This window comes from Mercurialis annua, linkage group LG4 (genome assembly GCF_937616625.2).
Source record: "Mercurialis annua linkage group LG4, ddMerAnnu1.2, whole genome shotgun sequence".
NCBI lineage: Eukaryota > Viridiplantae > Streptophyta > Magnoliopsida > Malpighiales > Euphorbiaceae > Mercurialis > Mercurialis annua.
In genome coordinates this window covers 23,409,799-23,432,597 of record NC_065573.1, presented here as the reverse complement: position 1 = coordinate 23,432,597, position 22,799 = coordinate 23,409,799, and the positions used below count along the sequence as shown (strand labels likewise).

Here is a 22,799-nt window from a genome sequence, read left to right as displayed (position 1 = left end):
ATTCGCTCAATAAAAATTATTTTAAATTCCCGATATCATTAAATTAAATTCATCTTAATTTAATTTATCAAAATTCACGACACGTGGCACGACTTAATTATTCTAAAATATTTGGGGTATTACATAAATAGTGTATCGAATAGTCAAAGCGAGTGTCTCCATGCCGTTTTCGTCTTCTTTCATTTGCAAGGATGAAAAAGGCGGAGAGATCCATATGTAAACATAGTATCTATTTAGATACGCTCGAATAACCTCTTCTTTCTCATAATGAGATGTATATAAGCCTATTCCGGTACAGATCCAGTGGAGACGGGGTGGGGCCTGTAGCTCAGAGGATTAGAGCACGTGGCTACGAACCACGGTGCCGGGGGTTCGAATCCCTCCTCGCCCACAACCGGTGCACTAAAACAAATTTTGTTTAGTTACAAATTAAAGTAGCTCATTTAGATTTAATTTAGAATGTAACAAAATGATGGCCAAATTGACCGTATCCCAAACCCGCTCGTCACACAAACTCACAAGCATCAAAGCCCCAATATTATGGTTCAATTTGCATGGATTAGATGCTACATAAATAAGAAACTCACAAGCACATAAAGTTATGATTCATCTTACATAGATTAGATGCTAATTTTTTATGAACTAAATATAGTTTAAATAGCCCATCATTACTTCTAATGGGGAAATTTAAATACGTTCGTTAAAAGTTAAAACTATGCAAATGGTATTTTTAGTGACGGTATTTCAAAACTCTCATTAAATTATAGTCACTAAAAGTAAGTTTTTTTGTAGTACGATTAAGAGTGGCTCGTGATCAACTCGTATCAGAAATATAAATGGAGAACCAAAACTATATTAATTGGAATTGTAAAATTACAAATCAAAATCTAAAATTAGAGCTAATGCTCTATTTATACAAAGAAGAAAAACGGTCATTAAAAACTAATATCTTATGAGCTTAATAAGTCAAATTCAGCATGTCACACGGATTCATAACATGTTCAATCTGGACCTCTGAATCTGGAGGAGAAGAAGCACACTCCTGAGCATTCTGAACCTTAGATCACTTAGGAGGAATGTAGGAATGTAGTATTGCAGCAGCAAGAACAACATCAATTTTATTATGTAATCAGCTGCCTTTGCCACACCAGCAACTAATTCACAACCTTGCAATTATTTATTCGACCTAATTGTTTAAAAACCACCCACATTGTAACTTTTTTTCATTTATAACTTAGGAAAATTTTCAATTGTACCCTATTTTCAATTTTTATATTTTATTTGTATCCCAAAATTAAAAATTTTGATAATTTAATTAATTTAAGGATGAAAATATTAAAAACAAGATACATAAATGATTAACAATAACGTTTTATCAGAATATAGGTTAAAAATGAAGAACTAATTTAAACTTTTTTTCAAAAGAAAATAGGTCAATTAAACTCATTAGGGTAGAGATGAAACATAAAAATCGAAAATAGGGTACAATTGAAAATTTTTCTAGGTCATGGTATAAATGAAAAAAAGTTATAAGGTGGATGGTTTTTAAGTAATTAGGCCTTATTTATTCTGCATTAACTCAGAGTTACGTTCTCTGGGACCGCGACCTTTGGACGAACACAATTGATTTGTTAACATTCGGTTACGAGAAACACACTAATATTAGATGTACGATTTGAGGGCTATGGTTTCACTTGATTCCATGTTCGGTTATATATATATGATCGCGCGCTTACATATTAAGCAGTATTAAGCGTTGGTTTTCGATTTTCATTTAGCTTAATACGTAAGTAATACTATGAGTTCACTTACATTTATTTGATCCCGTTGTTTTTTAACTATCAGAAAACGTGAAATTATGAAGTTGACCTCCGATCTCCCTTTCTTTTGAAAGCCTTTTGTATATTTTCGAGACCTTATGTATATTTTGGCTGAATTGTGTAACGTTTGAAATCTAGATTATTTTATTGAACAGGTTCAGCCAACGGTTAAGCTGGAAATCGGTCCGGTTTGAATTTTAAAAAACTGCTTTAAAGTCAGAAATGAAAAGAACGAACGAAAATGAAACAAGAAGAAAATGATTAAGACACAGCACCCTGACGATCGAAATCAAGACAGAAAGGAAAATTGTCAAATTGCTGTCAATGAATTATTTTTCTCAACCACCTGACTGTAAATCAATTATAGTTCTTTGTCCAAACAAGCTTCTATATATAGTCCAACCAAAACTGCATATTTCATCAAATCTTTGTCCTAGATGGGGACTTTGTTATTAAACTGCAGCAATTTGCAGCTAAAACCTAATAAAAATATCACTGTGTGTAAGAATAATAGTCACAGTCACACACCCAAAAATAAGTTTTTAAATGTAGTGAACTGTCAAATTAATGTAAGCTGTAATTCTTCATTGAAGTGCATTGGAGAATTTGACAGAACTAGAATTAATGGCGGACATGAAAATGTTGTAATGAAGAATGATGACCATGAAGGCATTGGTATTGTAAATTTTCTTCAAGGGAAGACATTGTTCATCACTGGTGCAACTGGGTTTTTGGCTAAGGGTGAGTACATGAACTTCTTAATTATAAATTATTTTTTCTTGTTTAATTATGATAATGATGGTTTTGATATTTTAATAAATATTTATATGTTCAGTTCTTGTTGAAAAGATTTTAAGTTCAGTACCGGATATTGGGAAGATATATCTGATGATTAGGGCAAAAACCCAGGAAGCTGCAATGGAAAGATTGAAATCTGAAGTATGTCTCAATTATTATATTTTCCCCTTCCAGCATTTTTTCTCTTTAATCGTTTTATAAGTCGTTTTTCTCTTTTTTCTCGTTTCTCCTTCTTTGTTTTTTAACATTGTTTCGACTGTAATTCAAACTCCTAACTAATAGATTTAGTATTAATTGAGCTACACTCCTCGAAAGTTATATATATTTATAATTTATTTGTTTTAGCTAAGGTAAGATTTGAGGTACATATTTTTTTGTTTTAGATAATTGATGCAGAAATATTCAAGTGTCTAAAGGAAAAGTATGGAAAGGGGTATGAAGATTTCGTGCTAAGCAAGTTATTTCCAGTGGTAGGAAATGTGGGTGAATTAGGTCTTGGCTTAGAAGAATCAATGGCTAATTTGGTCGCAAAAGAAGCCCATGTCATCGTTAATTCTGCAGCCAATACAACTTTCTATGAAAGGTATATAATTAATTACATCCCAGCAATTCTAATTTCTTTTTAAGTCACTAAATTTTCACTTGTTTTTTGATAATTATTTTCAGTTTGTTTTTGGATAACTATTTTTCAATTGTTTTTTGTAATATTTCAATTTGTTTTAGACTTGGTGTTAATTAGACTAAGAGAAATAAGTGTGGTGCAGATATGATGTTTCTGTTGATATAAACACAAGAGGAATCTACCATCTTATCGACTTTGCCAAAACCTGCAATAATTTGAGGCTCTTCCTACAGATATCAACAGGTAATCTTTAATTTTTTCCATGCATATCATTTTTCAAACTTTTGCCAAATATATCCACAATCCTTTTGAATCTAATGCAGCGTGATGGTTAATTTGTATATACAGACGAATAGCATTGCACCACATCAACACTAAATGAGTTGTTAATATAGTTGGTAAAGATTAAAAAAATAATGGTATATATAATAAACATGCCAAAATTGTGGATAGATAGATACATTTTTCCTTAAATAAAGTATTATAATTACCGTATAAGCGTGTGCAGAATAAACAGGCTATGCAGTTATTCCGTAGCCATTTTCATCTACGAATTCGCTCGTTATGTTATTTTATGTTTTTATTCGTCTTGTAATCTGCCATCGTATGTAACAAGCATATAGAGTTTGATTATAACAATAAAGGAGAGGAGAGTTTCGAATCTAAAATAATCAAATTTGAACATAATGATTTAAAATCATGCCTGAATATGTTTGAACTTGGTGCAGCCTATGTTAACGGAACAAGAAAAGGACAGATTATGGAGACGATATTTAAGACGGGGGATGGCATAATAGATCAAAATTATAATTTGTCGACAGCATTGAACATTGAAAGTGAAATGCAGTTGGCCTTTCACGCAAGAGAAGCTTTCAACCACAATTCTTCATCTCAAAATTTAAACAAGTTAGGATTACAAAGGTGGTCCGTTCCCCTCACTTTGTGTCCTTTTAATGCATGAGTACTAGTGTTTTAACGGAACAACTAACAATTTCTAAATAGATTAAAATTTTCTCTATTTGATTTATAACATGACACATTTTTCGTTAGGCTTAATTACTTAAAAATCCCTCACCTTTAATCTTTATTTCGTTTATACCCTGACCTAGAAAAAATGACACATACACTATTGACGTTGTCTTTTTGTTTCACCTCTACCCTCGAGGTATTAAATTGACATTTTTTCTATTGAAAAAAAGTGTAAAATAATCCTTCATTTTCAGCATATATTCTAATTATAAGTTAATTTTATTAATTATACCAAAACACCTTCTTCTTTAAAAAAATTAACTTCATGCTTTTTAATTAATTATTAAAAATTTAAAACCGTTAAAAAATTAAAAAAATAATTCAATTCCGACCTACCACCATATTCCGGTTTAAAAACCCGCTATTCAACAAAACAAAAAAAATAAAAAAAAAATCAATTATCGGATGACCGCCGGAAAGAGGAGTAGCGGAGGAGCCGCTGCTCCTTCTTCCACCGGAAGGAGGCCGTTCCTCCTTCACAGAAGGAGGAACAGATCTTAAAGGAGGAGCAGTGTTCTTCCTTCCATGGAAGGAGAAACAAATTTTCCTCCTTCCACGCGGCGGCGGTTTTAAAATATTTCGGCGGCGGGTTTCAAAAATTCGCGTGGCGTAGGAAGTCGGATGGCGGTTCGATGTTTTTTTGTTAAATAAAAACAATTAATTAAATTTTAGGACTTATTTAAACATTTTTAAAGATGAAGGATTTGTTTGTATTTTTATCAATTAAAAAAAGTATAAAATAATCCTTATATTTATTTGTTTTGAATAAATCATCTTTTTTTTTGAATTTTGGGGTAGAGGTAAAACAAAAACACAACGTCAATAGTATATGTGTCATTTTTCCTAGGTCAGGGTATAAACGAAATAAAGATTAAAGGTGGAGGTTTTTTAAGTAATTAAGCCATTTTCATTATAAAATGAACGGTATACATAAACTTAGTTCATTTTATTCTTTTTAATATGATCTATTCATTTTATAACATGTCATATTCAATCAACTATAGAGGATTTTAATCTTTTTTAAATTCTTACATTTTGATAATTAAATTTTAATTATATTGATAATGTCAGATCATTCAAAATTAACCAATTTTTTTATTTATGACCTAATTACCTTTTAAAAATATCAATTTTGTCTAGTTTTGATAAGTATATTTAAATTGTAGTCAATAAGAAAATAACAAATATTTTTAATTTTGTCTTTATAGCGAAACCTAATACAATTTCAATTGAATATACTTTTTAAAATTAGGTTCTAATTGACAAATGATTATGCACAGATTTCATTTAACAGTAATTGATAAATAATTGAAACAGAGCAAAAGAATGTGGATGGCATGATACTTACACGTTTACAAAAGCAATGGGAGAAATGATATTAAGTGAAGTGCCACTGCCACTGCCAGTAGTTATTATTCGACCAACTATTATTGAGAGCACCTATAAACACCCATTTTCTGGATGGATACAAGGAAATCGGTAAATTTACTTAGTTTTTTTTCTTTAATTAATGCTCAAATTTAAAGGTTTAATAATTCACAAAATTAAATATTTACACCTTCTTAGTTTTTTCATTACAATTGTTTATTTTGAAGAAAAAAAATCAATTTTTTTAAAAAATACTATACTTTATATATATTTAAATGTTGCAAAAAAACATAAAATAAATAAATCAAAAAGAGTATTTAAGGCGTTATATTATTTTTTTTACACTAAATCCCTCATATTTTTATTATTTATATGTAATTTTTTATTCAAACATGTGAGTTTATTTGCACTATTTAAAAATATTGAAAGTTCAAATTGTCAAGACAAATCTAATAGAACTTGTGCATGTGTTCTTTTCGAATAACTTGAAGAGTTTTTTTTATATATTTTACTTATTAACAATAATTTAAAAAATGTATAAATCAAAATTTTATCAAACAAAAAAAATTCATAGATAATTATTATAGTAAGTATTTATAACATTTTGTTTAACATTTTGTATTAGAAAAAAATTAGACTGATATAATACCAATGATATTTTATTATTATTTTTATATTAAATTTTGCATAAAATATAAAGAGAATGCTCTTTTAATTGTAATTGAAAAAATGATAAGAAATTGATTGATTTATAAAAGTGGAAAAAAGATAGTGACTTTTTTGTGATTTAGAAAATATACGTTTACATAAAAAGTAAGTCTTACAATTTTATTTTATTTTTAATTTTCTATGATCCATTATATTGCATAATTTGCAGGATGTTAGATCCGATAATAAACCACTATGCTAAACGACAACTCACATGTTTTATGGGAGACCCTAATTGCGTTGTTGATGTGGTAAGCAACTATTTTCATATTTATGGCTCAACCCATTCTCGGTATTTTTCACTTTTATTTCACTTTACCTCTGACCTATTTTATTTTTTTTAGTTAGTTTCTATTTATTTAATCTTTTTACAATCAAATTTTATAATGATTTAATCCTTGAAAAATTAATTAAAGACGAAATATATAAACAAAAAAACTTAAAAAAATAAATAAGTAATAAATTTACAAAAAAATGATTTAAACGAAATAAAAGTACAGACTAAATAAACAAAAAATGGATTGGATTGAGGATTTAGGTTTGGTAACACTACATTGAACACTTATCTTTAAAGTTAATTTGATCATAATAAATAATGAATTGATTAAAGCTTAACTTATTTTAAAGTTCAAATACTTTTTTTTTTAATTTCATCTTTAGATATTTTTATTTTTTTATTTGGTTCATTTATTTTTGACAATAGTTTTATGAAATTTTTATATTTTTTTACTTAGTATTTGAACTTTCAAATGTAGTTTACTTGATTTCGGAAAGTAAACCAACTTCCGTGCTTTTATTAACAAAAGAATTTCATAAAAATATTTTTAAAAATTTAAGAACCAAATAAAGAAAAAAAAACCCCTTAGAAATGAAGTAAAACAAAGTTGAAAAGTACATAAATTTTAGAATAATCTTTTGCCGATGTCAACCAAATTTTGCTAGTTTATTTTAAAATTTTATCACACGTACATAATTTTATTTTGAAAAGGATTTTGAGATCAAATTATGCATACATGGTAAAGTACAGGTCCCAGTCGACATGGTGGTTAATGCAACATTAGCAGCCATGGCGAGACATGGAAGAGCAAGAGAAGCAAATGTGAGTGTGTACCAAGTTGCTTCATCCATGAACAATCCATTGACTCTCCAACAATTTGTCACTCTATTCTATGAACATTTCAAATCCTCCCCATTTTTTGATTCAAAAGGCAAGCCCATCAATGCTGCAAAACCAATGAAATTATATGCATCAATGGATAAATTCTCAAGTCATTTAGAGAGGGATATAAAGGAGTTTTCAAATTCAAAGAATTCTGAGATTTTTGCTAAAAGGTTCATGGAGCAAGTAAGGCAGCTGGCTACTCTTTATACTCCATACTTCTTTAATGAAGCACGGTATGTAAAACATAAACTTTTTATTTTAATAGCCATTTAAACACATTTTTTTACCTTTTAACATTTATAGCCAAAAGTATGATCTCGTTTGGCAGAAGGTATAAAAAAGTCCTCGAATTTTTCTTAAAAGTACAGATCAACCCTTTTAATTTATCCGGGCACAATTAAGCCCGTATATTTTTAAAATTAAACAATTAAACTCTTATTATTTTAAAATCGAACAAATAAACCCTTTTAGTTTACTTTTCAGTCACTTACCCCCTCAAATTTTTTGTAAATATTTTAAATATTAAAATTATTTTTGAACTTTTTTCCTATATGATTATGAGAGACATATCAGCCATTAACGAGTGTTTTTAATGATGTTGGATGAAAGGAGTTATTTGTTTTATTTGAAAATAAAGAGGGCTATACCCCAAAAAAGTAAAAGGGCCGATTTGTATTTTTGTGAAAACTATGAGGGTTTTTTTGTACCTTTTACCATATCGTTTCAATAATTACATAAAAACACTTTTAATCCAAAAAGGCCCAAAAAAATTAAAAACTTGATTTTTGTAGCATGTTTTAAAAAAATGTATTTTAAAATTCTTTTGCAATTATTCAAAAAAAAAAAATTGTCCCATTAACTAATTGTGAATTGTTTGATATATTGTTTAATGTAACTCGTATGTCTATATTTTTTCAAAAAAAAAAAACTCGTATGTCTATATAAATTTTCCCACTCTAATTGTAATTTTTTTTATCTCATTAATTTTTACTTATATAAAATCTTATTAATTTAATAGTACATTTAATGATGCGTATTTTATATAAATTTATTTTTTAAAATTTAATATTTTTCACATCATGCAAATAGCAGTATGTACTATATATAAAAATAACTATAGTCCAACTCATGTCATAATTCTATGCTTGTTCGAAAATTTTTTACACTGAAACTATATTTATTTCATGGAATAAGTGCGAAATAATATAGTTAATTAACTATTCTTTATTTTAACTTAAGAGATAATAATTTTATGAAATTTTTATCTCATATTTTTGTAAAATAAATATTTTTTATATTTTATTATTTAGGAATAATTCTTTTATTTTATTTTTATTCCGCTCTATGAATCAAGCATAATATAAATAATTAATTTATTAGGGTATCTACAATAGTAGGAGTCAAAATAGTGTAAATTTTACACAAAAATTATACTGCTAAAATAGTTCATCTTCAATAGTTAACTTTATATTTTTACACTAAAAGAATATTCTCAGCATATTCATATCCAATAAATTACTTAAATATTTTACACTTACACCCATAAACTATTCAATACTTACAAAATACATTCATAATAAAATATATTATTAATTTTAATAATATATTTTCTAAATATGTTCATATATTTTTAAATATATATAATTACTATATTTATTAATAAAAATATATTAAATAATAAAAGAAATTAATATATACTCTATTTATAAACTATGGAATTAATTAATACGAATCTATATTTTTTATGTTACATATTTAAATTTTCAACTAAATCAGACATGCTTATTTGGATTATATTGTAACAAAAACTAATAAATGTTTAATTACAATAAAATAAAAAACCAAAAGTAAAATAGAATTACTTTATTTTCATTTCAAATAGTGCTCTATTTAAGACACATTATTATAGAATGACTTTATATATAGAGTACAAAAAATTAAGCCACACTATAATAGAGTTGGATATAGAGTATTATTGGAGATGATTTTTACACTAAAATGACAAATGAGGGACTATTGGAGATGACCTTGCTACCAAAATTTAATTGAGTGATGGTGTTGAATGAGCTGCAGGTTTGATAGCAGTAACTTGCAAAAATTGATGGAAGAGATGTCCGAAGAGGAGAAGGTAGAATTCGGATTTGACGTGGCAAGCATTCATTGGGATTATTATATTAAAGAAGTACATGTTCCTGGTCTAAGGAGGCATGTCATTGGACTTGCTAAAGAAAGAAAGCTAGTTAGCTAGTGTAATAGCTTCCACCGTTGTTGGTGATATAATTTCCGACGTGTTGTATGTAATTTGTCAATATCGACATGATAATAGTGGAAACTAAAATTAAAAAAGTCGGAATTGAAAATTAATAAAAATATATGAATATGGATTATGACTTCGTCGTCAATAAATTGTTATAAGATGAACGGAAAATTTAAAGTAAAATTTAGTTATAATCCGTAATTTAATTTATCCTTGACCAAGATTAAATTTTAACGGAAATAATAATTGGTTTCAGAATATATTGAGTTACTAGAATGAAATTAAAAAATTTATGAAGTTTGTATTGATTAATGCTCGGAATTTAAATTAAAATAATTACCGAGTAAAACAATATTATATGCCTATAGAAAATTAAAACAACGACAGATATCAAAATAAAAATTCAACGTATAATAAAACGAAATGGTAATATATGTGTAAGAAACATATAAGTAATATTACTTGAAATGAAATTAACTAATTTCCGAGAATTGTAATAATACTTTAGATATGCAGTAAAAAAAAGGGTTAATTACATATAAAATCGTGATCTTTACACCAAGTTTCAAAAATAATATGACCTTTAAAACGTGTCAATCACAGACACCATCTTTTATTTATTTTCAAAAATAACATCGGTAATTCTTAATGGCATTTTTGCTAACGTGGCATGACACGTAACAAATTTATCGGGTTTCCAAGTTAGCAAAATTTTACCGAAAAATGTGTTCATGATGAAATTGAAAAGAAATAAAAGGAGGCGTTTGTGATTGACACGTTTTAAAGATCATGTTAATTTTGAAACATGGTGCAAAGGTTATGATTTTATATGTAATTAACCCTAAAAAAATAAGAACAAAAACAAATATTACACTATGATACACCATAATTACACTAAAAACACAATATATACACTATAATACATCATAGTTACATAAAAAACACGATAAAACAATAAAAAAGAATACCATGAAAAAATATTTTTTTTTAAAATAATTCATTAAAAAATAAAAAAAGGGTATTTGAATAAAAAAAGGAATTTTTTGTAAAAAAAAGTTAGAAAAGTAAAACAAAAAAAAGACAATATAATTTTGTAAATAAAATAGAAAATAAGTGAGAAAATAAATAGAAGAATTTTTAATCAAAAAGAAAGTAACATTATGGAGGTGTTTTCTTCAAACCTAACCGCTTCTCTCTTTTGATAAACCTCTTAAATACTAGTAAGTTTTTTCTTTTTGTTCATTTGGAGGTGATTTTGGCCATTTTTGGCAAAAAAATCAACTCTCCAATCTCTCAAATTCAGTTTTTTAACTTTTTCTATAGTTTTTGTCTTTAATTTTGAATAAAGTTTATTTCTTAGCAATTTTGGTCTAGATTTAAAAATTATTTTCAACCTTAGTATTTTAATTTTATTAGATTTGTTCTAATCGAAATTAAGAATAGTTTTTTTTCATCGTTGGAGATGAAATTGTTTTTTGCGATGCAAGCGACTTGAATCTTTAAAACAATTAAAGCCCATTTTACGACGGATTTCAGCAAATATCGGTATATTTTGCGTCAGTATAGATAATGACTTTAATGTTCAAGAAAAGATTTATGTCATAGAAGATGTGATTAGAGACTTCAACGATAAAATTATAGCTGCTAGTTGTAGCAGTCGTGTGATTAGAGTTAGTATTATCATAACAAGCGAAGCTAATCTAATTCCCTTTATTTTAAAGGTTGTAATGGATATCTTCAACAGTAACTCTTTGCTTTGTAATATTATCAGTTTGATAGCACATAACTATTCTATCTTAATTGAGATGCATATATGTTCTTTTAATTACAATAGAAAATCTCATGTGGTAGCATATGTTAGTTTATTTAATTGGTTGGAAAAATGTCCTTCCGATTATCAAATTCTTTATGCTGACTCATCAACTAGATTTTGATTAATATAATTTTTTATTTTAAAAAAATAGAAAATAGTGTAGAGTGGGAAATTCCCTCTATTTTTATTCACTTATTTTTTTGATAAGCCAAACTGTTTTTATATTTAATAATTCAAGCGATTCTATTATAACAAAAAAAACTATATATAAATATTTAGATCTCTTTGTTTATATTTTTTATTATTAAGTTCGTATATTTCTATATATTAACATCGCCTTTGTATATTTTTAGTTTTATAAACATTAACTCCCGATGTTACATAAAATGTATTAGTTAAGATTAAGTCCCTTAATTTTCACTTTCAAATTTTATATTTTTATTTATCAGTTAAATCCTAATATTATTTGAATGTTTTTAAGCAACTCGGCCTAAAACTAAAAAAATTTAAGTTATGAATTTTTATTAATAATTACATAGAATTAATTTATCATTGTGCAATTTTTTAATTTAATGCTGTGATTGTCAAGTTAAACCAAGAAAGAATTGGAAAAAGAAATAAAGTAAAAAGCTTTCAATTATATTTTTTCACAATAAAGAAAAAGTACAAGATAAAGGCTAATTCAGTTATTACAATATACTATAGGACTTGAATAATTTGCATTAGTATAATTATAAATATAATATTTCAGCTGCATGTTCCTCTTCCTTTCATAACATGCCTCCTTAAACCAGGAATATGAACATTTGTGATATACTCTCTCCAATCTATATTTTCCACATCAAATCCAAACTTTTTCTTCTCTATTTCTGACATCTTCTCCATCAATCCTTTTGTATTGCTATTATCAAACCTGAAAATAAAAAAAGAACATGGCAAATTTTAGTGGATCCAAATTTTTTATCTCCATCCTGTTTACGACGTATCACTCTCATATTAAATCGAATCCATTGATTTGATTTTTGAAATAGAGTTTTATTTTTTTAAAAATCCATAGGCAGACTTTGATAACCATGTTATCCGTGGATAGATTATGAGAACTATCAATAAAGACTCAATTTTTTTTAGAAAAATCGGTTAATGTATAAGTCTCGAATCCGAATCCGAATCCGAATTTTTCCCTTACGCATATTAACTATATAAATAAAACAATGAATTTGCATACCTTCCACCATAGAAAGTGTAAGGCTCATAAATATTAGCCAAATACTTGGCTTGCTCGACAGATTTTCTGCAAATAAATTCATATCTTTGAGACAGCTTCTCATTGATTGTGGTTAACCCATTTTTGTGAGTGACATCTCTCCAAAGATGATCAGAAAAATCTTCCATATTTTTGAAGAGCTTCATGGATGGAACGTTGATTGGATTGCCCTTTGTGTCCATATAAGGTGACGAATTGTAATGTTCGTATAAAAGTTTTGCCAAGTCTTCAAAAGTTAACGGATTTACTACTGATGATGCAATTTGGTATACATTTATGCCTGCTTTTTGAACCGTTCCATGCATTGCCATTGCTGCCAAGGTTGCATTCACCACCATATCCGCCGGCACCTTTAAAATCGAAATCGAAATCAAAACCGATTTTTATATATAATGTAGCAACACTACTAGAAGACAACGATCTCTCCATAAGATTTTATCAACTGACTGAACAAGTAGATCGATTTTGATTTTTGTTCAGAATAGGGAGACTCGAACCCAAATTTCTCTCTCTAATATTACATGTTCAAACCGCACCAAACTAAAATGTAATTTAATTTTGCAAAATCAATCCGAATTGATTTTATGAAAAATTAACATTTTCAAACCAAATCGAACAAAAAATAAAAAAAAATACAATTTTTTATGAGTATTGTGCAACTGAGAAACCCGTGTTTGAATTTGTCCTGTTATTAATATATACGGGTGTGCATGCGCCTCAAATCAAATTTTATTTAATTATCTTTCAAAATCAAATCGGTAACTAAAAAAAAAGATCAAATTGAATCGAACCAGTCGGTTCGGTTTCATTTTCAGTTCAATGTGCACCAAACAAAACAAAAGTCTTTCAGTTTTATAATCAAACCAACTCAAAAACTAATTTTATTCAAAATTTCATATCAAATCAAATCGAAATTATGAGTTTGATTTAGTTTTTGTAAACCCTAATTTTAATTAATAAAAATAAACATACATAATTTTGGGAAATTAAAGTTACTTACTACATCAAGAACTCCATTAGGATCAACTAGAAACCCAGTGAGCTGACCTTTTCCATAGTACAAAATGATAGGATCCATCATCCTAACACAAGGCAACACATGATAAATTGAACCAGATTATGACTTAATCTATGAAAAGATTATAAATAAATGAAATAATAATTGATAAAATACTATTTTCGCTTCATAATATTTATCGCATTTAGAAAATACCTATTTCCTTCCATCCATCCAGGAAAAGGGTCCGAGCAAGTACTTTCGATGACACTTGGCCGAATTATGACCACAGGAATTTCTCCTCTCATGCTATCGATCATCATCTCTCCCATAGCTTTAGTGAACACATAAGTGTCTTGCCAACCATATTTTCTAGCCCTGTTCAGAATTCAACTATCATCCCTTTTAGTTTCTATTTTTTTCATTTCAAATTCCTCATTTTTCTTTTAAAATTATGACTCAAATACATAAAACATCCCTTAGCCAAAGGATGTTTCTGTTCGATTGGGAATAAAGTTCGGTTTGATTCTCGATTTTACTAGAATATAAGAGTTTTTATTAATTTAAAGAAAAATATATAAGAACTAGGAATTAAATTTAAACTAAATATTAATATATCAAACATTTGAATCACTTGAAATCATAAGAATCTAATATTAATTTTTAGAAAATGATATTATTTATATATATATTCTAGTTTTTCAATTTTCTAAATTTAAAAATTGAACTGGGCTAAAATATTTTAAACATTATAGTAATTAATAAGCAAATTGATGTTTTTGGTTTGAAACGGTTAACTTTTTTATTAGTTCACTTCAGCAAACACGCCATGTCTAGTGATGTGCAAAAACTGAATCAAACCAAATAAATGAACGAAACAGATTCGGTTTGATATGATAATATAAAAAGAAAAGACAAGGAGAAGCCTAATCACCTCTCTATACCCAATTCTTTCATCTTTTGAGAAACTTCATTTTCTTGCAAACCTTCCTTTGATTTCAAAGCCAAATTCATTTCATTTTCAACATCTAAATTTGGTACCAATGATCTCGGATTGCTCTCCGATACTAAATTCTCTTTGGCTATACATTCTCCAATTCCAAATGTTTTTTCCATTATTTTCCCTTGTCTCTGTCCATTCACATAAGCTGCAAATAACAACAACAAACGCACCTAATTGTACTACAAATTTGTAAATAGTATATGATAATATTTTAATATCATTTATTATCTTTATTGAGCTCGAATAGAGCTCGAACTCAAGTAGTTCGCATGTCATTTGAGTTGAAGCTCGAATTTGAAAATTTAAGCTCATTCGAGCATGAATTCAAACTTATACAATGCACTCGAGTTTGAACTTGAAGTTGGCATAAATTGAATTCGGCCAGACTCATTTACACCCCTAAAGCTAACCCATTTTAGTTGGAACATACCAGTTGATACTTGCAAGAAGAGCTTAAGCTTTTCACATTTTTTGGCGAAGTTCATAAGGTGGCATGGTCCTCGAGTATTTATGTCAATACCAACATCATATCTGCATTTCACAAGGACAAATTAAGTTAATGAAACTAAGATTTGGACTCATGAATTGTCATCTATGTGGTTTAAATTGTGATTATAGATAAGGATAAGATGAGCATAACCTTTCATCGAAAGTTGTATTAGCAGCAGAATTAACGATGACATCAACCTCATTAGCGATCAAATTAGCTAAATCATCTTCCAAACCAAGATCAGTTTCACACACATTCCCAACCACAGGAACTAATTTGGTGAGCATGAAAGATTGATAGGATTTTCCATAGGTTTGTCGTAGACACTTGAATAGCTCTGCATTTAATATCTATGTATAGCCATAAGTTAAATTTTAATTATTTACCAAAAACTTAATTAAAACATTTTAGTTAAAGTAGATAATCAATCATTAATTAACATACTTCACTCTTCAATCTTGACATTGCAGCTTCTTTGTTTTTGGCTTTGATCAATACATAAATTTTGCCTACTTCAGGTTCAGTGCGCAGAATTTTTTCAATGAGAACTGCATGGTTTTGTAATACAAATCCCATCATTGTCATCATTAAGATAAAATAAAACAGAGATAAATAAAAGGAAAACCTAAGATTCATCATATAAAGTTAAAATTGGGGTAAGTGATTCTCAAAGTCACTAAATTTTTTGATTTATTTTATTTTAGCCATGGAAAATTTATTTATTTCATTTTTCTGACTAAACTTTAATTTTGTTTCGACGGGGAGTTTTTTTTTCCATTACAAACCATAATATATGTATGTGGCAATCGATGTTTTGATTATTGACGTCAAACTATTTCTTATTATTTTATGCAGACACATAAGCAGCTAAGTAATCGACTCGATATTTATATGTTTTATGATAAATAAATTTTTTTGTTGAAATTGAAATTTAGTCAGCGCATAATGAAACAAATTAAAATTCCATAACCAAAAGATCATAATTTGAAAATTAACTAACATTTAAAATCAATTATTCTATCAAAATAGTATCAAATTTAAATTTTATTTCACCCGGTATTATCTCGTTACTTTTCTATTTTTAGAATATGTTGCCAAGTAAATTTTTCATTTTAGTAGTTATCTGACATGGAGCCTCCTACATCAATTTATATGGATTTGAAGTACTTTAACTTGGTATAAAAGTTAAAATCATGGTATCCTTGTGATATAAATTAAAATTTTCTGATACCAAATTGAAATGTATAATAAAAATTTGGTGCTACTCATGCATTTAACCTCTAAAATGCTTATCAATCCTGAAATTTATTAATGACTCAAAACTTATTGCACCTTATAATTCTAAATCAATGAAAATAATAAAAACAAACGGTGACATACCTTTAGCAAGAAAACCAGTTGCACCAGTAATAAAGAAACCTTTTCCCTTAAGAAACTTCACAATGCCAATCCCATCTTCAACTAAAGAACAGCTACTCGATCCATCATTATAAGGCTCAAAATCCTTAATTGCACCTGAACTATGATCCTCATCACCAACCAAAGACGACGACGACGACGACGATGATGATCTGTCTGTCACCACTGAAGAAAATCCACTTGACCTAATGGCCTTACCTCCTCCACCACCACCTCCGCCGCCGCCGCCTCCTCCACCCCCACTTTGGCAATATATAACACTATTATTCATCTTTTTCTTCAAGAAACACCATTCGATTTTACTACCGGGTGACACTCTTGCCACAATTTTATTGCATACAAGTGAAGGAGAATTCAAGAACAAGGAACCCATATTAAGGAAAGTATTTGAGAGAGAGAGATGGAGAAAAGAAAATTGAAAAAAAAAACAAAAGGGTTTGTTTTCTTGGCAAGTAAGAAAATAAAAAAAAAAGGGTTATAGTTGGACTGAAACCCTAGCTAATAACAATCTAAAAGCATGAGTGATGAAAAAAAAGCTAGTAAACTAACAAAGCAATTTTATAAAGATTAAAGGGTTTTGGTTTGGTATGGTATGGATTTAGGAAAAGGAGAAAAGAGTTAGGTATATATATAATAGAAATGGAATGAGATATTTTCTACTAGGGACTCCCTTTTTGCCTTTCTTTACATTTTTATGTCAAAGAGACTAAGATGGCGGGAGTTCTCTTTATAACACTTATTTCATTACTAATTCTTGTTTATGTGAGTAGACACTTTATTGTTGTGTTCTCAAGAAAATTATGTGTAATAAAGAGGGTGTTTTTGGAGGTTGGTGGTATTGGATTGGGCCTTTTAAGTTACAATGAAACATCAATATCCTACTCATTAAGTTGGAAAACTTTTTTATTAGAATAAAAATAAAAAGATGTTATAGTTTAGTGTTAATAGTTAACTAACACACGTTTTGTGGTTGGTTCAAAAGATTTAATGGAAATTCATTTGTAAATTAATACAATTGTGTTCGATTTAGTTAAAATTTATTTAGTGGTTCTATTTTATATATTTGTAGAATTTAGTATGTTTATGTCATATGCATTTATTTGCAAATGAAAGAAATTTTAACTTAGAATTGAACCAAATAATGGATGAATAATGTTCATAAACATTTGACACGTAATTAGTTAGGTCATCCTCATATGGAATTGCAAATTTATAAAAAAGAGTAAATTAAAAATACTTTTAGTAAAATAGACAAAGTAATAATTTTAAGATGGATAAAAATAACTAATTAATTAGGTTATAAATTACTAAAAAAAATTAAAAATTTCAAATCATAAGGTGGATAACCACCATATATTATATCCTATGGTACACCAATATTTGAAGCTTCACTAACGATTCTTATACAAAATGCACAGCAAGCGTTTGTAGTCCAACGGTTAGGATAATTGCCTTCCAAGCAATAGACCCGGGTTCGACTCCCGGCAGACGCATTTTTGTAAAAGTTTTCGGATTCCCTTTTTTTCCAAAATTCCACTGCCTCCAGAATTCAGTAAAATCTCTCAAATAAATATTATACGTCGATAAAAGATCCTTTGAACATTATTCACTAACATTTTAGATCAACCATGAGGTAAGAACTATTGTCTTAGCTTGTGTTTATACCAGAATACAAGAAGAAATATAGCAAACTGAAACAAACAACATAATCAATCTCCTGACAAACACCGGCAGACGCATTTTTGTAAAGTTTTCGGATTCCCTTTTTTTCCAAAATTCCACTGCCTCCAGAATTCAGTAAAATCTCTCAAATAAATATTATACGTCGATAAAAGATCCTTTGAACATTATTCACTAACATTTTAGATCAACCATGAGGTAAGAACTATTGTCTTAGCTTGTGTTTATACCAGAATACAAGAAGAAATATAGCAAACTGAAACAAACAACATAATCAATCTCCTGACAAACACCGAAGGCAATTGCACTTAAAACCAAATCCTTCACTCAATATGGTTTGCCGAGCATCATGCTCCATACTAGCATCTATATAGCAGATCCGAAGCTCTTCATCTGCATTTCCAACATAAAATGGTCATTCGTACATTTTAATGTTCATAGGATCCGAAACAAGTTTACCACGGGTGTAATAGAGTAGCTATCATGACTTAATTTCACCAAAAATTACTGGATTTCCCTCTAATTTTAGCATCACCGTTTAGTTTTAATTTGTTTCGTGAAGTCAATAACTGTAAACTGATCTAATCATTGCTGTTCTAGCTCAATAACTGTGTTCTACGGAAACTTGTCGAGTCATATGTGTCAGCTTTTTGTTTTCATTTCCAAAAATGCTTATGAAACTCTAAATTTTACAATTATAACCTATAATGATCCTGTTTCAGGGTTTTCATTTCCATGCAGTACAGCTCAATAGCTCAACTCAATACTCTAGTAATCAGTCATCATATTATAATAGAAATTGTACTTCATGAAACAAACCTGGTTCAATGTCACAAAGGGCCTTCAATCTAGCATCTGCATTCTCTATCCATATGATGTGAACATTAGGATCTGAGATAAATAAATAGTGAAATCAGTTTTCCTTGACCCAGATATGACTTGTGGTAGAGGTGTTAAGATAGTTAATAATGAATACAGATCACACAATTTTTTCCTAATCCCTACAAGTTGAGTAACATAGACAGAATACAATTATTTCTTCAGATGATGCACAGTTTAATTTTATTATTTCCAATAATTAATATAATGATCCAAAACAAAATGTTACTTTTAGTTAACTGAAGATTACAATATACACCACATGAAATGGCAGACTCAATTATAAAATTTTAAATGATTTGCCAAAACTATCCATCTCGATGTCAACTTATTCCACCAAATATATAAGACGTGACAACGTCAAAATTATACATGAACAGATTGCTGTATTAAAATTACACGCGAACTAGGTACACATATACGAAACAGCAGGCTCTAAGTAGAAGAAGAAAGAAAAGTTTACCACAGTCATGATTGTAAAAGGAGGGAAGCATATAAACGGAATTCCCAACAGCAGCTTCAGCCTCTATGCAGGCAGCTGCTGATGACAGAAGATCTTCGTACGATTGTACAGCCAATTCAATGCGGAATGCATTGATACGAATCCGCGCCAATTGGTTAATATACCATTGCTTGGTTAAGACTTTTAAAGTTAAAGAAAACCCTCCAAAAACTCCCAAGCTAACAATTGATCAAACTAATTCCGAATAATTTGTCATGTGCAGGATACATGATACCTGGTCATCCACGATATTTGCCTTGGTAAAACAGCTTCTCAGCAAACCATAGCCCTCCTCCATCTGTAAAATGTCATTTCTTTAAGCACGTGGTGAACTAGTTATGACTTACGACATCCAAAAACAAAAAAGCCGATAAACCAAACATCATAAGTCTGCCACGGACTCACTCCCAATGTCACAACCAAAATCCTTTTACAACAAAAGAACAGCTTAAGGCTTCCCAACAATACTACTACTAACCCTTTGACATTACAAAAATCTCCCCTTTATGTTCTTGTTACAATAGTGAGTTAAATTTTCCTAGATTACTATGCCCAGGAAATAAGTCAAGATAATTATCTGCTTGGACCGAGAGCTTAAAAAATAACAATTTTCACATGGGAGGCCTAGAAAGTGTGGTAGTTGAATTTTCCTAATCAAAATTTGAAACTTAATCTCATATTCATGAATATGAAGAATGCTTGAAGTTTATAACGAATAAAAACAAAGTCAATGATAGATATCAATAAAATCTTATTCTAAACATTATACTTAATATCAGCAAAGACTTCATGTTTGAATTCTAACCGCTGATATAGCTTCACGAGACAAAATAGAAGGTTGAAGTATGTCAAGATAGTCAGCAGATGCAGCTCCTGACATAACCATACAAGCCAATCGTTTTACCATATGTGGATACTTTAGACCTTGCGTCCTGTGTCGAAACAAGAGAAAACAAATCTAAGCTTCAGAAATTATACATTAAAAGAAACAAGTCAAATCAAATGGGTTTCTTTAAAAACTTGCATACCTGCAATAATCATCAAATGCTGACCAATCTGCTTTTGTCTCAACATCATAAAACACCTAAAACGCACCCAAAAGGTTAACAACAAACAAGAAAATAAATTTGTAGAGATAACTATATCTGACTCTGTCTCAGAGGCAAATTATCAAACAGGTTGTGTACATTCAGCCATTTAAGTTTTACCTTAGCATTATCCTTGCACTCTTGGCTACAAAACCTAACGTTCTGGTTTTCCTCTACTGAAAAACTATTTATCTTTCTGAGACAGAAATAACAAGCACTGGTAATACTCGATAGAGATGGATAAGACAGAATTGGTTTAGCTGTGTGGATAAGTTCTCCGGTGTTAATTTTGGCAATGGCGAACACGCCTCGACCTGCTGACTCGGTAATTCCGACGCGGATCGGAGGTGGACGGGGTTGAGCTGGTTTTACATTGTCTGATATGGAGGAGAAGGAGAATGTCAGAAGTTGATGATTAGTTTGAAATTGAGGGTTTTTGAGGCGGGAAAGGTAACGGCTATAACGGACCAATTGAGACATTTATTTTGGCAAAACCCATACGGAGGCCCCTCTACTTTACCATTTTTATTCGAGAAGCCCCTATTTCAAAGTTGCTCACGGCCGAATCCTTTTACTTTCAAATATCGCATTTTTAGGCCCTTACGTGGATGGAAAATGGGAAGTGAAGCCCACTCTCTGTTAATTAACGGAAAAATGTGATGTGGCATTCCATCTTTTGTGTTGAGGTCTACGTGGCATTACAATTTAAGGATTATTTTGTACAAAATCATAATTTAATAACCAATTAGTAACACAAAAACATATTGATGATAAAATGATACTTTTGCCATCATCTTCTTTCTCTGGATCTCTGGTTACAACGCCATTTTTTTCAAAACTCAAATAAAAAAATCTACAGTTTTAATTTAATAAACTCACACTGATAGTGTAAAATTAACAATAATTTCTTCAATAATCTGTATAATCAATTGAATTGCAAATGCTATGATAACCAAAACACAACAAAATTCCACAAAATAAAACTCCCGCTCTTCCACCGTCACTTTCTCACAGTAGCCACCACCCTAATAATCTTATTCTCACACCAGCTCAATTCTACTCTTCCTCCACCGCTCAATGGCCACCACTCCCACCACCGGCAAGCTCTCCATCAGCCCATCAAACACTTGTATCAGCTGGATTGGCACCGGTGTAATGGCCTGTTCTATGTGTTTTCGTCTAATCAAAGCCGGCTTCTCTCACCGTATTCAACCGCACACTCTCCAGAGCTCAACCTCTGCTCGACATGGGCGCCGATCTCGCCGATTCGCCATTCTACGTCGCCAAACAATCTGACGTGGTCTTCTCTATAGTTGGAGCGGCGGGGGCGGTGGTTTCTTCCTCGAACTGGGATAAGATGTGAGTATAGGCTTCTCCTCCATCTAGGTACTTAAAAAAAACAATCTGGATACTCAAAAATACTAAAAAGGAATGATCTTCATTGAGTTTCAAATGAATTTAAATGAAATTTGAGATTTGAAATTCTGGAGATTTTATGGAGAAATTAGATTTAAAGATAGAGGAGTTTGATTAGGTAGTTATGGTTATTGGGAAATCATCAGAAAATCGTAATTGAGTTTTGAGATTTGATAATGCAAGAGAATTAATTGAAGAAAAGTAGGTTATTTTTTCACAATAATTTGCTGAAGAAGAAAAAGAAGTGAAAATGAAAAAATACACCTAGGTCCTTAAATTTTATATGCATTTATGGGGATTAAAAAAGAAAAATGTCAGAGTATTTTTTTTTTCACACTCTCAATAACGGAGAGTGAGTTTCACTTGCCAATTTCCATCCACGTAAGGGCCTAAAAATGCAATTTTTAAAAGTAAAAGGACTTGGCCGTGAGCAATTTTGAGGTAGGGGCTTCTCGAATAAAAATGGTAAAGTAGAGGGGCTTTA

At 29.6% G+C, this 22,799-nt stretch overlaps 3 protein-coding genes and 2 non-coding genes across 5 annotated transcripts; 3 read left to right on the top strand and 2 right to left on the bottom strand.

The window, feature by feature from the left end:
- The first annotated feature begins 312 nt into the window (after nt 1–312).
- On the top strand, nt 313–391 carry TRNAR-ACG (transfer RNA arginine (anticodon ACG)). Its single transcript has one exon. It is a non-coding gene; the product is annotated as a tRNA-Arg (tRNA).
- Nucleotides 392–2,229: 1,838 nt separating this feature from the next.
- LOC126676668 (fatty acyl-CoA reductase 2, chloroplastic-like) lies at nt 2,230–9,922 on the top strand. Its single transcript, XM_050370925.2, has 9 exons — nt 2,230–2,561; nt 2,656–2,759; nt 3,002–3,201; nt 3,383–3,483; nt 3,969–4,161; nt 5,587–5,748; nt 6,515–6,596; nt 7,373–7,740; nt 9,581–9,922. The coding sequence occupies exons 1-9, from the start codon at nt 2,258–2,260 to the stop codon at nt 9,753–9,755; spliced, it is 1,689 nt and encodes a 562-aa protein (XP_050226882.1). The 5' UTR covers nt 2,230–2,257; the 3' UTR covers nt 9,756–9,922.
- A 2,273-nt stretch (nt 9,923–12,195) lies between these two features.
- LOC126679565 (fatty acyl-CoA reductase 2, chloroplastic) lies at nt 12,196–17,355 on the bottom strand. The gene is made up of 9 exons (XM_050374615.2): nt 16,712–17,355; nt 15,776–15,879; nt 15,482–15,681; nt 15,272–15,372; nt 14,773–14,986; nt 14,055–14,216; nt 13,842–13,923; nt 12,803–13,191; nt 12,196–12,490 (listed from the first exon to the last, which is right to left on the bottom strand). The coding sequence occupies exons 1-9, from the start codon at nt 17,121–17,123 to the stop codon at nt 12,325–12,327; spliced, it is 1,830 nt and encodes a 609-aa protein (XP_050230572.1). The 5' UTR covers nt 17,124–17,355; the 3' UTR covers nt 12,196–12,324.
- Nucleotides 17,356–18,171: 816 nt separating this feature from the next.
- On the top strand, nt 18,172–18,243 carry TRNAG-UCC (transfer RNA glycine (anticodon UCC)). Its single transcript has one exon. It is a non-coding gene; the product is annotated as a tRNA-Gly (tRNA).
- A 367-nt stretch (nt 18,244–18,610) lies between these two features.
- Nucleotides 18,611–21,380, bottom strand: LOC126677874 (histone-lysine N-methyltransferase ATXR4). The gene is made up of 7 exons (XM_050372688.1): nt 21,020–21,380; nt 20,840–20,895; nt 20,617–20,743; nt 20,040–20,109; nt 19,773–19,952; nt 19,250–19,321; nt 18,611–18,823 (listed from the first exon to the last, which is right to left on the bottom strand). Exons 1-7 carry the CDS (start codon nt 21,377–21,379, stop codon nt 18,705–18,707), a joined length of 984 nt encoding a protein of 327 aa, XP_050228645.1. The 5' UTR covers nt 21,380; the 3' UTR covers nt 18,611–18,704.
- Nucleotides 21,381–22,799: the final 1,419 nt, after the last annotated feature.